This window comes from Enoplosus armatus, chromosome 3, assembly GCF_043641665.1.
Source record: "Enoplosus armatus isolate fEnoArm2 chromosome 3, fEnoArm2.hap1, whole genome shotgun sequence".
In the NCBI taxonomy this organism is placed as follows: Eukaryota; Metazoa; Chordata; class Actinopteri; order Centrarchiformes; family Enoplosidae; genus Enoplosus; species Enoplosus armatus.
Window position 1 is genome coordinate 24,104,327 of NC_092182.1, and position 14,353 is coordinate 24,118,679.

At 43.6% G+C, this 14,353-nt stretch overlaps 1 protein-coding gene across 2 annotated transcripts in view; it reads left to right on the forward strand.

Moving 5' to 3' along the window:
• flnbl (filamin B, like) overlaps positions 1–14,353 on the forward strand; it is a 59,090-nt gene that overhangs the window by 16,684 nt on the left and 28,053 nt on the right. For both annotated transcript variants that reach the window (XM_070903214.1, XM_070903215.1), the window contains exons 2-13: positions 5,146–5,255; positions 5,752–5,887; positions 6,113–6,210; positions 7,764–7,911; positions 9,137–9,255; positions 9,436–9,510; positions 9,867–10,029; positions 11,027–11,227; positions 11,342–11,479; positions 11,942–12,068; positions 13,320–13,456; positions 13,965–14,158. In XM_070903214.1, the coding sequence (XP_070759315.1) occupies positions 5,146–5,255; positions 5,752–5,887; positions 6,113–6,210; positions 7,764–7,911; positions 9,137–9,255; positions 9,436–9,510; positions 9,867–10,029; positions 11,027–11,227; positions 11,342–11,479; positions 11,942–12,068; positions 13,320–13,456; positions 13,965–14,158 (1,646 nt within the window). The remainder of the gene's footprint in view (positions 1–5,145; positions 5,256–5,751; positions 5,888–6,112; positions 6,211–7,763; positions 7,912–9,136; positions 9,256–9,435; positions 9,511–9,866; positions 10,030–11,026; positions 11,228–11,341; positions 11,480–11,941; positions 12,069–13,319; positions 13,457–13,964; positions 14,159–14,353) is intronic.

Here is a 14,353-nt window from a genome sequence, read left to right on the forward strand (position 1 = left end):
GACGATATTGTTTAAAAATGGGGATAACGTTGCAGATACTCAGTCTCTCCTGGACGACCTTCATGGTGTTGTTCACATGAAAAGTGACAGAAATAGTTGTGCAATAAATGAAAAGTTAAATTCCTGGTAAGGCTGAACAATTTTTCGAAATATTATCGAAATCGCAATATGGCCAAGTGCAATGTCCAAATCGCAGGAGTTGCAATTGTTTGATAAAGGTAAAATGTGAACCATGAAGCATTGTGGTGCTACGGAGGTGCCCCGGCCTAACAACCATGTTCTCCAGACGTGAGGGAACATGCCCTCATCATTTTTATATGTTTTTGTGAAATTCAAAAGATTCCCACTAAAATCGTGACTCGTATCACAACATCTGTCAAAATACAATTTTGCATTTCGTTCAGGCCTGATCTCTGGCTCCTTTCACACCTCTGCACAGCTGCCAATCGCATGGAAAGTGGGTGTGAATGTCGGACTGCCTCTTACAGAAAGTTACACAGAAATGGTCGGACACAGGAGGCATACTGGCGGCTTCAGACCTGCATCTGTATCGCAGACGTCACAAGGTGGAAGAAAAACTGTTGACTCAGAGCAAACAGCCACCTGATTGGCCACAGAGCAGACAGCGACGTGTCTCACTACCTGACGTTTGTCCCACGCTTACAGCGTGAGACGAGATAACAGGTTTGGCTTCAAAGTGTCCCACATGTGTAATTTTCATTATGGGAAACATACGTTGAACTTGTGTGCGAAGTCTGTTGTAGGCTCATTATTATGTAACTTCCTGCAGCAGAGAGGGTGTGCCACGCTGATAAGAGAGGCATTTTGTTCCAACCTGATTCACCTTTACACACCTACACACACACACACACACACTCTCTCTTTATCTCTCTCCCTCACTTTCCGTTTCTCCTTGTACACATTCTTTGTCTCTCCTAATACCAACTTAAACCCTCCCAGCCCCCACTTCTCCATTAGTGTCCTTGTTGCCTTGGCCATTGTTGTGTCTCCAAGGCAACGGGTCAACAGATCAGCAGGTATCGGCAGCGATAGTGGCCGCCTGAGAGGCTCAAACGCTGTCTATCTGACGCAGATCCGGGCTGCATTAAACCGGGGACCTTTTGTGAATGGATTTGTGGACAGATAAATCTCTGAATGAAAGAGGAGGTGGGGTTTTTAATATCTCTGAGAGGGCGGGCGAGTCATGGCAAATCTCTGCATGTGAGCCTTTAATGGTTGTAGCATGTTAACATACAGTAGGTGTAGGTCGGTACATGAGTTGTCTGGACCACCCAGGAAAAAGAGAGTGCTAGGGCTGAAGAGTCTGTAGGAGAGCACAAGAGAACAGCAAAGAAAGTTGTCACCATTTGAAATCAGGCTGCGATGCTCAGGACGTTTTTAGCACTCTGAATGTTATTAAGACAGTTTTTTTATCTTCTTCATCCAGTCTCTGAAAACCAGTGCGCAGGGGTCCAGTTTCACCAGTGATCCTCACTTTATTTATTTGGCCTTTGCAGAGACCAGTACTCTCAGGACTCTTATGGACATGATTGTGTGTTTGACAAGGCCAGTCCTTGAAGGCATGAAGGATATGACTGGTAGCGTTTGTCATTACCTGCCCAGGTGTGTGTGGGGTTGTTATGCTGCTGCTGTTCTTTGAAGTCTCTTTGTTTGGATAGATGAATAAGCAGAATCCTGAGTGATTCTGTGTCCCCAGACCTGCGAGTCGGTCACATGAGGAAGGAGAGGTCAGGCTTTAAGCAGCAGGAAACAAAGCAGCAGATTATTAGAGCTGTTAAAACCCTCTGTAACACACTCTGTCTGTCTGTCTGTCGCACACACACACACACACACACCCCTAATCTGAGATCTTGATGTGTTTTGGTGGTTTTGCTCTTCTGCTATCATTGTTTTGACTCGCTGCATTTAACTGTATCTATCCTCCCTCTCTCTCTTTCTCCCCCTCCCTCTCCCTTTAGGGGAACAATAGGCTACCATGGCGATAGCCTCGTTACTCACAAAACTGTGTCGGCAAGGACACATTTACACACACCCACACACACACTCAAAGTTCCCAGTATGTTTCAACGAAATCAAGTTCAAAGGCAAAAACCAATAATTTAAGGTTAAAAAGTAACATTTCAAATGTTAAGCAGTAACATCGAAGGCGTCCCAAAAGAAATCTGAGGATAACGGATAGGAAAGCAGAATAAATGTTTGTTGAAATTCGTTTGAACTTGACTTCTTTTGGTGACAGCTTGGGAATGTGTGGGAACATGTTCGGAAAAGTGCTCTAATATTGGCTTTTTGTTTTTTCCCTGTTTATTAAAACATTGAATAAAAAATCACTCATTGTTTGACCTGGTCATAACCCAGAGACTTGTGCAACTGGTGACAATGGGTCAAAAATAGATAATGCTTTGGTTTAATGTGTCACAGGCCGAAAAGGTTAGAAACCACAGCACCAGAGATACAGTAAGTGAGGAAATATGCTCTTTTGTAATTTGGTTGAACTAACGGTTTAAATGTAAAAAATACCTGCTTAAAGGTTCTTCACCTGGTTTCAAGAACGAAAGTGTCCCATTTGATGTGACTGGTGTGTGTGTGTGTGTGTGTGTGTGTGTGTGTGTGTGTGTGTGTGTGTGTGTGTGTGTGTGTGTGTGTGTGTGTGTGTGTGTGTGTGTGTGTGTGTGTGTGTGTGTGTGTGTGTGTGTGTGTGTGTGTGTGTGTGTGTGTGTGTCCACTGACAGGATGTTTGCCTGACAGGCGGCTGGTGGTGACACACACACAGGTGTGACAGATCAACCTTAGAGGGGAAAAAGGAAGGAAGAAATATGGGAAAGCCGCAAAGACATTAGTGACAAATGAGACGTAAAAAAACCCCAAACAGGTGTAGAGCGTGAGCAGGTGAGAGGAGGACGAGAGGACAAACGAGTGAAGACAGTTGAAATGGACGAAGAAAAAGAGACAGGAACACAAAGAGATAACAGAGTGTGTTGACTCTGGCAAAAGAGAGAAAGATTAGGAATGTAGAAAACAGGATGTCGCAACTTCTCCTCTGTCTGTGTGTGTGTGTGTGTGTGTTGAAGAATATCGTCAGTCACTCACAGTGTTGTGTCACCCGTGGGTGAGGCTGCAGTCTCCCAGAGCTCCACCTTAACCTGAGTTGCTGAAACATGTTTGAACCACAGCTGGAGATTCACACACACACACACACACACACACACACACACATGCTCTTATCTGCTGAACACACCAATACAGAGTGTTGAAAGTTGGCTTGCAGCAACACAGTTGCATAAGCAAGCAGAGACAAACCTTTTTGGTAACTATGAAGGTGTGAAGGATGAGATTGTTCACTGATAAGTGCTGCTATAGAACTATTATTCCAATGAAATGGACAATGAAGTGTGTGGTGGCCATTACTTCTACATGTGCTGAAAACACACATACAGTACAACCAGAGGTTTCCTGCAGCATTTTACCAAATAAATCTGCACTCCTGAGTCTCTGGCGTGTGTGTAGGTGTTTCTAGGTGTGTGTGTGTGTAGGTATGTTAGCTTGCTACGTTCCGCAATCACATACCTGCTGCAAGACATCCACAATATTAATACACTGAAAGAAATGTTTGCCTGACGTGTGCCTGGCATCTTTACATCAAGTCTTCAAAGCGTACTGGATAAAAGCGTCATATAAATGCAGCCCATAATGTATTGATGTGTGTTTTGATGGAGCTAGGCTAGCAGTTTTCCCCCTGCTTCCAGGCTCGGTCCTGACCTGTCTCCGTACTGGACTCAGACAAAACTGATTGATTAATTGATCCTCTCATTGAACTTTCTGTAAGACACAGATGTAGATCTGCGTAGCGACGGAAGGGATACGTCCCAACAGCTTTCAGGGAAGCTAGAATGTCTGTACCAGTATTTTGGCTGACTGTGTCAACATCACTTAGTCTTTCTCTTGTAACGGCAGTGTATTTTAATTTCTGTTTATGAATGTTTGTTTGATAGGGACAGATGCAGTGTACTTAGAGAATTGTACAACAATTATCCAATGCTGTGTATCACAGCATTCATGGCTATTGCTAATTCCCAATGCCCGTCCCTAGAAGGGCCTTTAAAATAACAAAACCTGTTCGCAAAGTCTATTCTGTAAATATATAAAGTAAAGACAACCTATTTGGAGCTCATTCAGTGCATCTACAATTCAGCAACTTTCTTCTATTTTGTTTGGCTAACTAACATGTAAATGGCCCTATTTACTTGCATTTACAAACTATTTTTTTTTATTGTCAACAAGTGATGATATTGTTCAAATTTGACATTTATTTTGCAGTTAGAATAAATAATCTAACACAGTTATATTCATTCAAAATCACAATCTCTGATTGACCTGTGTCCTTGACATATTTCACAACCCTGTAACAACTGAAACTAAAGCAATATGAAGCAAATCAATTAGAATAAATGTCTGAGTTTCTCTTTAATGAACAAGTTGTTGTTGTGGGAGAGAGAAGTGGAGACGGAGATTAAAAATGACTGGAATGTTTTGACTGCTTCACTCTGAACGCAGTGTGCTGCAGCCAGAGATTAGCTAATATCACTGTGTGTGTGTGTGTGTGTGTGTGTGTGTGTGTGTGTGTGTGTGGGTGTGGGTGTGTGGTAGCTGGTGTGAGGTACCAGCTGGTACAGTGAGGGCTGATTAATGAGAAACATTACCCAGCAGCATTCTGCTCTGCTGAAAAAGGTACAACATTTACATCCATAGTAAACTGGGAGCGCTGTCTCGTCTTCAGATCTTTCGTTCCATCAGTCAGACTGTCTGAAATAAAGTGTAATTTAAAGTAAAGTGTAACTCAGTGGGATGCCAAACAGGTTCTTTTTAATTTTGATGTATGAAAATCAACTTGGTGAGACTTTAAACGACTTTAATTCAGTAATCCGTCATATTGAACGTCATGCTGGGTTTTATCCATCCATCCATTTTCTGTGGACGGATGGATAAAAGTTGTTGTTATTGTATTAGTAATAAAAGTATTATTAGTCAGCAACACAGGAGAACAAACTGCAGAGATGACTCCAGTTCTTTCGATTCATCTCCAGAACGTGAATCTGACCTCAGGTCTGTCTGTTTCTCTTCCTTCAGACTCTAAAGCCATCGTGGATGGGAACCTGAAGCTGATCCTGGGTCTGGTCTGGACTCTGATCCTGCACTACTCCATCTCCATGCCAGTCTGGGAGGGCGAGGATGAAGAGGTAACATCCAGTTTTTAATTAACTTCTGATCTGGAGCTGCAAACGAGTAGTCAATTAATTGATTAGTCTGTTGAAAGGAAATTAGTTGCCAATTATTTTGATAATCGTTTTAGTCATTTGTCACGCAAAAATGTGAAATGTTTGCTGGTTCCAGCTTCTTAAATGTGAGGATTTGCTGCATTTCTTTGTCATTTTCTGATGGTAAATGAAGAGTCTTTGTGTTTTGGACTGTTGGTTGGACAAAAGAAGCAATTTAAAGACGTCACTTTGGGCTCTGAGAGATTATTTGACATTTTATAGACTGAACGATTAATTAATCGATTAAGCATGAAAATAAATGTGAGCTGCAGCCTTATTCTGTTCATCTCATGGTGTTTGTTTGCAGGACAAAAATAGACATTAAATGATAAAACCTGATTAAATCCATAAATAGTTGCTACACAAATAATGACCACTGATATAAAGCTGACAGACTACGTTGGTGCTTTTGGTTCAGGCAGAGTCAAAGACACCTAAGCAGCGTCTGCTGGGCTGGATCCAACACAAAGTCCCTGATCTACCAATCAACAACTTCAGCCAGGACTGGAGGAACGGCAAGGCACTGGGAGCACTGGTAGACAGCTGTGCACCAGGTACGCTGTCTGTGTCTGTGTCTGTGTCTGTGTCTGTGTCTGTGTCTGTGTCAAGGCTGTAGAGCTTACTGTAGGAGGTGGACTGTGGTCTTGTTTGTCGTCACATAGTTTTTTCAGCTCATTATTGCAGTATTTCTCCAGCAGAGCTCGTGCTGTTTGTACTCTGTGTGTGTGTGTGTGTGTGTAAGTTGTTGTAGTTGACAGTGTTGTGTCTGGCGTTTGCAGGTCTGTGTCCAGACTGGGAGACCTGGGATTCAGTGAAACCAGTAGAAAATGCCACTGAAGCCATGCAGCTGGCTGATGACTGGCTGGGCATCCCGCAGGTTAGATTCCCTCTGACGCTGCTGCACGCTGCTCTCTGCGTCGTCACTGTGACCTTTAACCTGTCTATACTTGAATTTCATTATTTCAAAATTGACCTTGAGAGATTTGACAGAAAAATATAAAGCAAAGCAAATGTAGAAAAACAAATATAGATTTATACCAACTTTTATTGAACCTGTTAGCATTCTGTGCTAAGTCAAAATTGTCCCTGCATGTTGTGTCCTTCACAATAAAAGCCCTCCAGCCACCAAGCGTCTCGGGGGCTTTTATTGTAAAGCAGCTGCAGGGATGCTGCATACATTTAGCGTTTGTTGTAGCCTGGACTGCTAACAATGCTAACGTCTAATAGATTTACATTGAAATGTTTTGTCTTTGCGTCTTATAGCACCACACAAATATCCGACACACATCACACATCCTGTGTTTTCTCTGTATCCTGCAGCCCAATAGAGGCAGAATTCACTTTGCTGTGATTTTCCTCCAGAGGTCAAAGGTCACCAGCAGCATCTCACACTGATGCTCTTTGGTTTCCTGATTGTTCACAGCAGAGGAAACTCACTGAACTGGAGTTTTTTTTTTTTTGTTTTTTTTACACGCTTTTGTTTGAAGCAGAGAGGATGCAGATTTCTGAGTTGAAAGGGAAACACATTATAATGACTTATGTGACAAATGACTCGTCCTGGAAAATCATTAGTGAAGTATTTATGTGCTTTTTGAAACGGGCGTTTTCTCTGCAGATATTAGATATTTTCTGCTTTTTGTTCAGTATGTAACAACCTCAGCAGTAATTATGAAGAAACTGTCTTTCATTGTGATTTCATAGATTCTGTCATGGCTGCATTACGTTATGCTTCCTGTCCGTCAGCTGACACCCACAGGAAGTCTCCTCCAGAAAAAACACAGCTTACAAATTTCTCGTTCACACCCGTGCCGTTCATTTAGCACGGCATTTTTGTTTGCTGAAAAAGTAGTTAATTCCAGTCGACGTTTGACACCGTAAAGTTTGTGTTTTTTAAAACCTGAGCCTGTGACAGGAGTGACTCGGGGAAGGTGCTGAACATGACGTTCAACACTTTCACTGTAAATGACACCGGTGTAACACAGAGTTCAGTGTCCTGGACTGAGCCAAGTTCATTCACAGTCACATTTAAATCATCACTCCTCTTCCGTCACGTCACAACTCTGGTGAGTTCAGCTCCGTCACTTCGGCCTGTTTGCAGATTCTCTGATTAGTTTTTGGGAAACAGCAGCTGGAGTGTTCACTGAAAACTCTTAACGGGTTTTACTTTCTAAACACCCATTTACCTTTTCACTTATGTCACCCTCTTCTTTTATAAGAGTCATAATGCACTATATGGCAATATGGCTACAACATACAGAAGTCTTCAGGGAAGGCCACGTTCACACTGACAGCCCAGAATCTGCTTTTAGGGATATTCAGGTATAAAACAGATTTATTTATGACAAACCTGAACTCTGTGTGTGTACGTGTGTGTCTGTGTGTGTCTGTGTGTGTCTGTGTGTGTCTGTGTGTGTGTGTGCTCATACGCAGGTGATAGCTCCAGAGGAGATCATTGATCCCAGTGTGGACGAACAGTCGGTGATGACCTACCTGTCTCAGTTCCCCAAAGCCAAACTGAAGCCAGGAGCTCCACTTAAACCCAAACTCAACCCCAAGAAGGCCCGCGCATACGGACCAGGTACACACACACACACACACACACACACACACACACACACACACACACATAAACAGAGAGAAAACTGAAGAGAGAAAGTACGACATCAGGTTCAGTTGCCGCAGCAGCAAACAATGACGAGATACAAACAAACAAAAATAAACAACCGTTCATGTGTTATTATATTTAGTCTTAATACGTCTTTGCACAGTTTTTTTTTTTTGTTTATTTTTGAAAGCTCTTTTGAAAAGACCATCTGGTTGATGAGTGAATAACACGAGAACTTCTGTGTTTGTGACCTGTGCCTCCCAGTGTGTGTTGGCTAATGGGAACACTGGAAACATGGGTCTGTCTGACAATGCGAGGAAGTGAGCAGCTGTTATTCTGAACAAAGGACAGCACTCATATCTGGCACACACACACGCGCACGCACACACACACACACACACACACACACACACACACACACACACACACAGATTGGTGAGTTCGACAATCATCCTCCAACTTTGACTTTAACTATGAAGAGGAAATACCTGGAAATGACCACACACACACAGGCAGCAGGACACCACACACACACACACACACACACACACACACACACACACACACACACACACACACACACACACACACACACACACTATAACACACACACACACTCATAGCAGCTTGGGTCTTATTAGATTGTTATTTTTGATTAATCGATAAGTCATTTTGTCTATAAAATATTCAGAAAATACTGAAATATTACCAAAGCAACTTCCCAGAACCAAAGGTGGCGTCTTAAAATTCCTTGTTTTTAGTTTGATCAACAGTTTAAAACCCCACAATATTCAGGTAACTATCAAATATGACAAAGAACAACAGCAAATTCTCACATTTCAGCTGCTGTAACCAGCAAATGTTAAAAATGACCATAGCTGCAGATGCATTTTCTGTTTATCAGCTAATTTATTGGTGGACTGATCATTTCACCTCTGGACAGTTTGATCAAAGCATATGCAGAACATAAACATAGTACACGGAATGGATCTAGTTACTGATGAGATTTAATAAAGTGAGAAATACTAAATCAGAACAAAGAAAGAAGGAAAAAGCTCTTTATTCTTTTGTCATGATGCAAATACAGAACAGAGTTTCAATAAGCTCCTCGAGGGGAAAGAAACGGCCTCAACAGTGTTTTAGTCATTTCAGTCTTTGAAGTGATCGTTAACATGCGATTGATTTTCTTCTTGTGTAGGAATTGAACCCACGGGGAACAGAGTGATGCGTCCTGCTGTGTTCACCGTGGACACGTTCAGCGCCGGTCAGGGTCAGGTCACCGTCTACCTGGACCATCCTGACGGCACCAGAGAGGAGGTACGCACCAAATCCTCCTCTTCCTCTTCCTCTACCTCATTAAAGAGGCTTCCCACCTGTTTGACGACAGACCTGCCGTGATTTCATATTTTTGGGTACAATTTGATGAGCCATGGTCTCTACCTGGCACATGACTAGTCCTGAAATAACAACCCAAACATCTGTCTGTGTGTTGGTCAGCTGAAGGCGGAGCCTAATGAGGGCAAGAAGACGTTCAGCGTCACCTACGTCCCTCAAGTCATCGGACCTCACAAGGCAAGCCTCACTTTTCAAATGTGTTTTCAGATATTTCAGAACGGAGGGCTCATCATCAAACTTTAAGACCTGGACCTGGTTTCTGAATTTCACTCCCGCACCCCAAAATCTCTTGAGATTGAACTTTGGTTTGATAGAAAAATGAATTCTTACTCCAGATGTCAAGGGTCACCACTCTGCAGTGAAAACCTCGTATCTCATGCTGACAACTTTTAAAGTCATACCAGTTGCCAAATTTAGGATTTTTGTTTTATTAGTGAAAAATGAAGGAAAACTGGAAGAAAAAACGTCCCTGTTGATATAACAGAAAAGCTTCTTTTGCCTACAGATGGATAATAGTTGTTTTTGTTTCCTAGGTGACGGTGCTGTTTGCAGGCCAGCCGATTCCCAAAAGTCCATTTGAGGTGAACGTGGACAAGGCGCTGGGCGATGCCTCCAAGGTCACGGTCAAAGGCCCGGGAATCGAACCTGTGGGCAACATCGCCAACAAACCCACCTACTTTGACATCTACACTGCAGGTCAGAGAAATCCGACACGAGCTCTGAGGGTGTTTCACACACTTTTCTTGGACTGAAGGCTCAAATTAGCCTTCAGTCCAAGAAAAGGTCTAAATCATCACTCAGCCCTGAGAAAGGATGCGATGTCACGAAGTGTAAACCACCTATGAGAGAGAAGCCACCAATTGTAGTGTAGTTGTGTAAAGAGCAACAGAAACAGGCGGCCTATGACTCGCCTCAAAACGCCCACACCCATTGTTCTCTATGTAAGTGCACACATGCATCAGCTTGTCAGGATCAGTGTTGGGCAAGTCACATTTTACTCATTGAAAAAGTAAATACATTATCTATTAATTACGTAACAGCAAAAGGAGTTTGTTATGTTTCTGGTTGCATTGCTGACGTTACTCAGCTCAGCTTCGTCAGACAGTTCTAAAGCCTCCACAGGCAGCCTACAGGATGGAGGTATTTACTGACCATCAACAGCTTTGACTTCAGCCCTGCTGAGTCCTGTCCTCACAGTGAAGATGCAGTGTTCACACACCCTCTAGCTCTGAACAAAAGTGGATGATTTCTTACCAGTTACTAACGTTTCCAAGGCAGCTAAGAAGACACAACATGTAAGACAACTCTGGAGTTACCAGGAGTCACACTTCTCCTTGTTTGGGAGAGGCTAACCACCTCCCGACACCTCCAGTCCCTACGCCAAGCTAATACGCCCTGGACCCGTTTCTCCATTAAAACTCATATCAACCCTCCGTCAATTAAGTGATAATATTTATATTCACATTGGATCAAATGTAAAAGTGCATTGTAGTTCTGAACCTGCTGGGATTTAATACCAACTTTACTTCTGCAGCTTTTAGCCTCGTGTGGCTCAAAGTTTTGGTTCTCCAGCTTTATATGCACCGTATGGTTGAGTCTTTCAGGATCCCGTATAACCATAGGACACTCCTCTTGTTCGACAAATTCGAAGACTGATTGTTAAAGTGTCCTCTTCTTTACGTCTTCTCTGTAGGGGCCGGTACAGGAGATGTGACGGCCATGATCAGAGACCCTCAGGGCCGCCAGAACAGCGTGGAGGTGATGATGGAGGATAAGGGTGACAGCGTATATCGCTGTACCTACCGGCCCACCCAGGCCGGCCCGCACGCAGTTACCGTCACCTTCGGAGGGGTGGGGATCCCCAAGAGCCCCTTCAGCGTGGATGTTGGGCCTGGTGAGTCGTTTCAACTTCTCAGTAAATTGTCCAAATGGACTCACAAACACTTGAACACACCATGATATATGTTATCAACCATACATGTGTGTGTTTTTTCTCTGGCTTGTCTAGCTTGCATGCCGGGAGCGTGCAGGGCGACAGGTCGTGGTCTCCAGCCGTCAGGGATGAGGGTGAAACAGGTCGGAGACTTCAAGGTGGACACCAGAAACGGCGGCAGTGGAGACCTGAAGGTGCTCGTCAAAGGACCCAGTAAGTACAGGTCACACTGTTGAGGCTTTACAGAGTTTGGTCCAGGCTGAAATGTCTCAACAGCTATTCAAAATTTGAATATGTCCATTACATTTGTTTATGCCCAAATACTTGACAAGCTACTGACATTCCAGCCTCAGCTCCACTTTGTGTTTATCTCTAATTAGCAAATGTTAGCATGCTGACATGCTGAATATCATACCTGCTAAACATCAGCATGTCATTGTCATTGTGAGCGTGTTAGCACGCTGATGTTAGCATCCAGCTCAAATGCCGTTAGCATGGCTGTAGACTCCAGCTCAGCTACCCTTGGTCTGCACGTGACCCTGGTCTGCACGTGACCCTGGTCTGCACGTGACCCTGGTCTTGTGCATTTCATGGCAAATAAGAATATTTTCCAGAATGTTCTTTTAACTCAGATTTAATGTACTTAATTTTGTTTGATTGTGTGTGTGTGTTTAGAGGGTATCGAGGAGCCGGTGAAGCAGATCTCCAGTCAGGACGGTGTCTTCTCCTATGAGTATTATCCCAGCAGTCCTGGCAAATACACAGTCTCCATCACCTGGGGGGGTCAGCACATCCCGAAGAGGTGAGCTGTACACTGTGTGTGTGTGGGTGTGTGCATGTGCACTTTTCAAAGAATGACCTCAGCACATTACCTCATGTGATCTGAATGGTTGGATCCGCAGGGGGATGAAGAGTTTTAGTCCGGGCCTCGTGTTCTCTTTGTCACCTCTCTGTAGAGCAGATTGAGGGTTTTGTTGTGCAAGTGTTAGTGTTCGTGTTAGCACAGGGAGTTCCCCAAATTTCAAAAAAAGTTGAGAAGAGAATCCAACTAAGGGACTTTTGGTGACAAGACACACTGAGTAGCCGGAACTCGGACAAACAAGACATGGATCAGAAGTTGCACATATAAGGGAAATGGCACATGGTTCAGTCATAATCCAGAACAGAATCATGTGCAGGAGCCGTCACAGGTCAAAGAAGCCGTCTTCAAATCGTCTTCAATCTTCAAAAGTGGGTAATAGTTTTTGGACATATTTGTGGAAACGGCGTCTGAGTGTTCTCTGTTTCTCTATCGTGGATCCAGATGTGGTGATGTCAAATGTTCAGTCTGTCAAAACTCACAGCAGCAGGTAGTCTGGTGACCTCAGCACCTCATACGTCACAGATCAGTCGAACCAGGACACTGTGTGTGTGTGTGTGTGTGTGTGTGTGTGTGTGTGTGTGTGTGTGAAGGGAAGTGATATAACACAAACTGTTGTTAGTGCTCTCCCACACAGATTCTGCACCAGTTAAATTACAGTACGGACGTCATCAGTTGGTACTAAAAATGTTATTATTCCATTTATTATAAATAATCATATTGTTATTAGCAGTAGTAGTCGGGGGAGGAGGAGGAAGAGTATTTTGGGAGAAAATTCAGAAAAAGACAAAATTGAAGGTAAAAGGGAAAAAATAAAGGTCCTGTGAGTGTGTGTGTGTGTTTGTAATGAAGGCAGTAAATCCCAACAGACAGTTTTATTTGGCGTGAAGCTAGTTTCCATCTGAACACACACACACACACACACACACACACACACAGACACACACACACACACACTCACAGCGAGTAACTGCTGAAGGTTGGATTACAGTTCTGTGAGGCACTGAGGGTCTTGGTGTGTGTGTGTGTGTGTGTTGACAGCCTCTCTGGTGACCTCATGCCGTTGCTTACCCCCGCCCTACACACACACACGCACACACACATATAACACATATACATATGTTGCATCAGCTGCAGTTGCATTGTGTGATTTTCGACTGAAGTTGACAGTTCTGCTCTTGCTCTCTTTTTCAGTCCGTTCGAAGTGGTGGTGGGTCGGGAGGCAGGGCCTCAGCAGATCAGGGCCTGGGGTCCCGGCCTGGAGGGAGGCATTGTGGGTAAACCTGCCACCTTTGTAGTGGAGTCCATCGGCACTGATGTCGGAGTGCTGGGTGAGTCTTTCACACCGGGTTTATTTTTGGTTAATCGATGTTTATCAGGCTGATATTTGTCTTCTGCTGTTGAAGCAGTCGGTGACTCAGACCTCCATCAGACTCTGAAAGAAACATCTCAGTTAAAGTTTCACTGATGTCATATTAGATTATAAGCTCATCAACTTGGTTCTGAATCAGCATTTTGGATCAAATTCAAGTCAATGAGCTCCAGCTGTTACTTTATTGTCCCCCGGCTCGCCTCTTTATTTCTTATCTTCTGCTGCACAAAGTCTAGTTGTGGACGTAAATTAGGCTGCCACTAAAAACTGTCTCTGCCAACAAACAAATAAAATCTTTGAGTTATTCTTAAGTTTAGCTGCGAATGTTGAAGGCTGAACCCAAATGGGTTTGATAATGGTCTGTAAAGGATCCAGATTCAATTTTAAAGATTTGAAACTGGAGTCACATTGGATTAAACTCCAACCCGACTTTACATCCAATCTAATCCGGCCTACTGTGTCTTCAGGTTTTGCCATCGAGGGACCTTCCCAGGCTAAAATCGAGTGCGAGGACCAGAACGACGGCTCATGTGATGTCCGTTACTGGCCGACGGAGCCCGGAGAGTACGCCATCCATGTGACCTGCGATGAGGAGGACATCGAGCACAGCCCCTTCATGGCCCACATCGTCCCTGACAACAACGACAGTGACCCAGAAAAGGTCAGTAAGATCCCCAGATCGCACCAGGGGAAACTTGGGTTCATATGCTGTATGAGATGTTATGATTAAAGACTTGAGATAGTTAAGTTTTGGCCTAGAGTTGAAAAGAATTAGTAGGGATGTCCTGATCAAGTTTTTTTAAAATAACTGCTGTAGACTGTTTAATCTGACGCACCTTATTTGTTCGAGCTACTT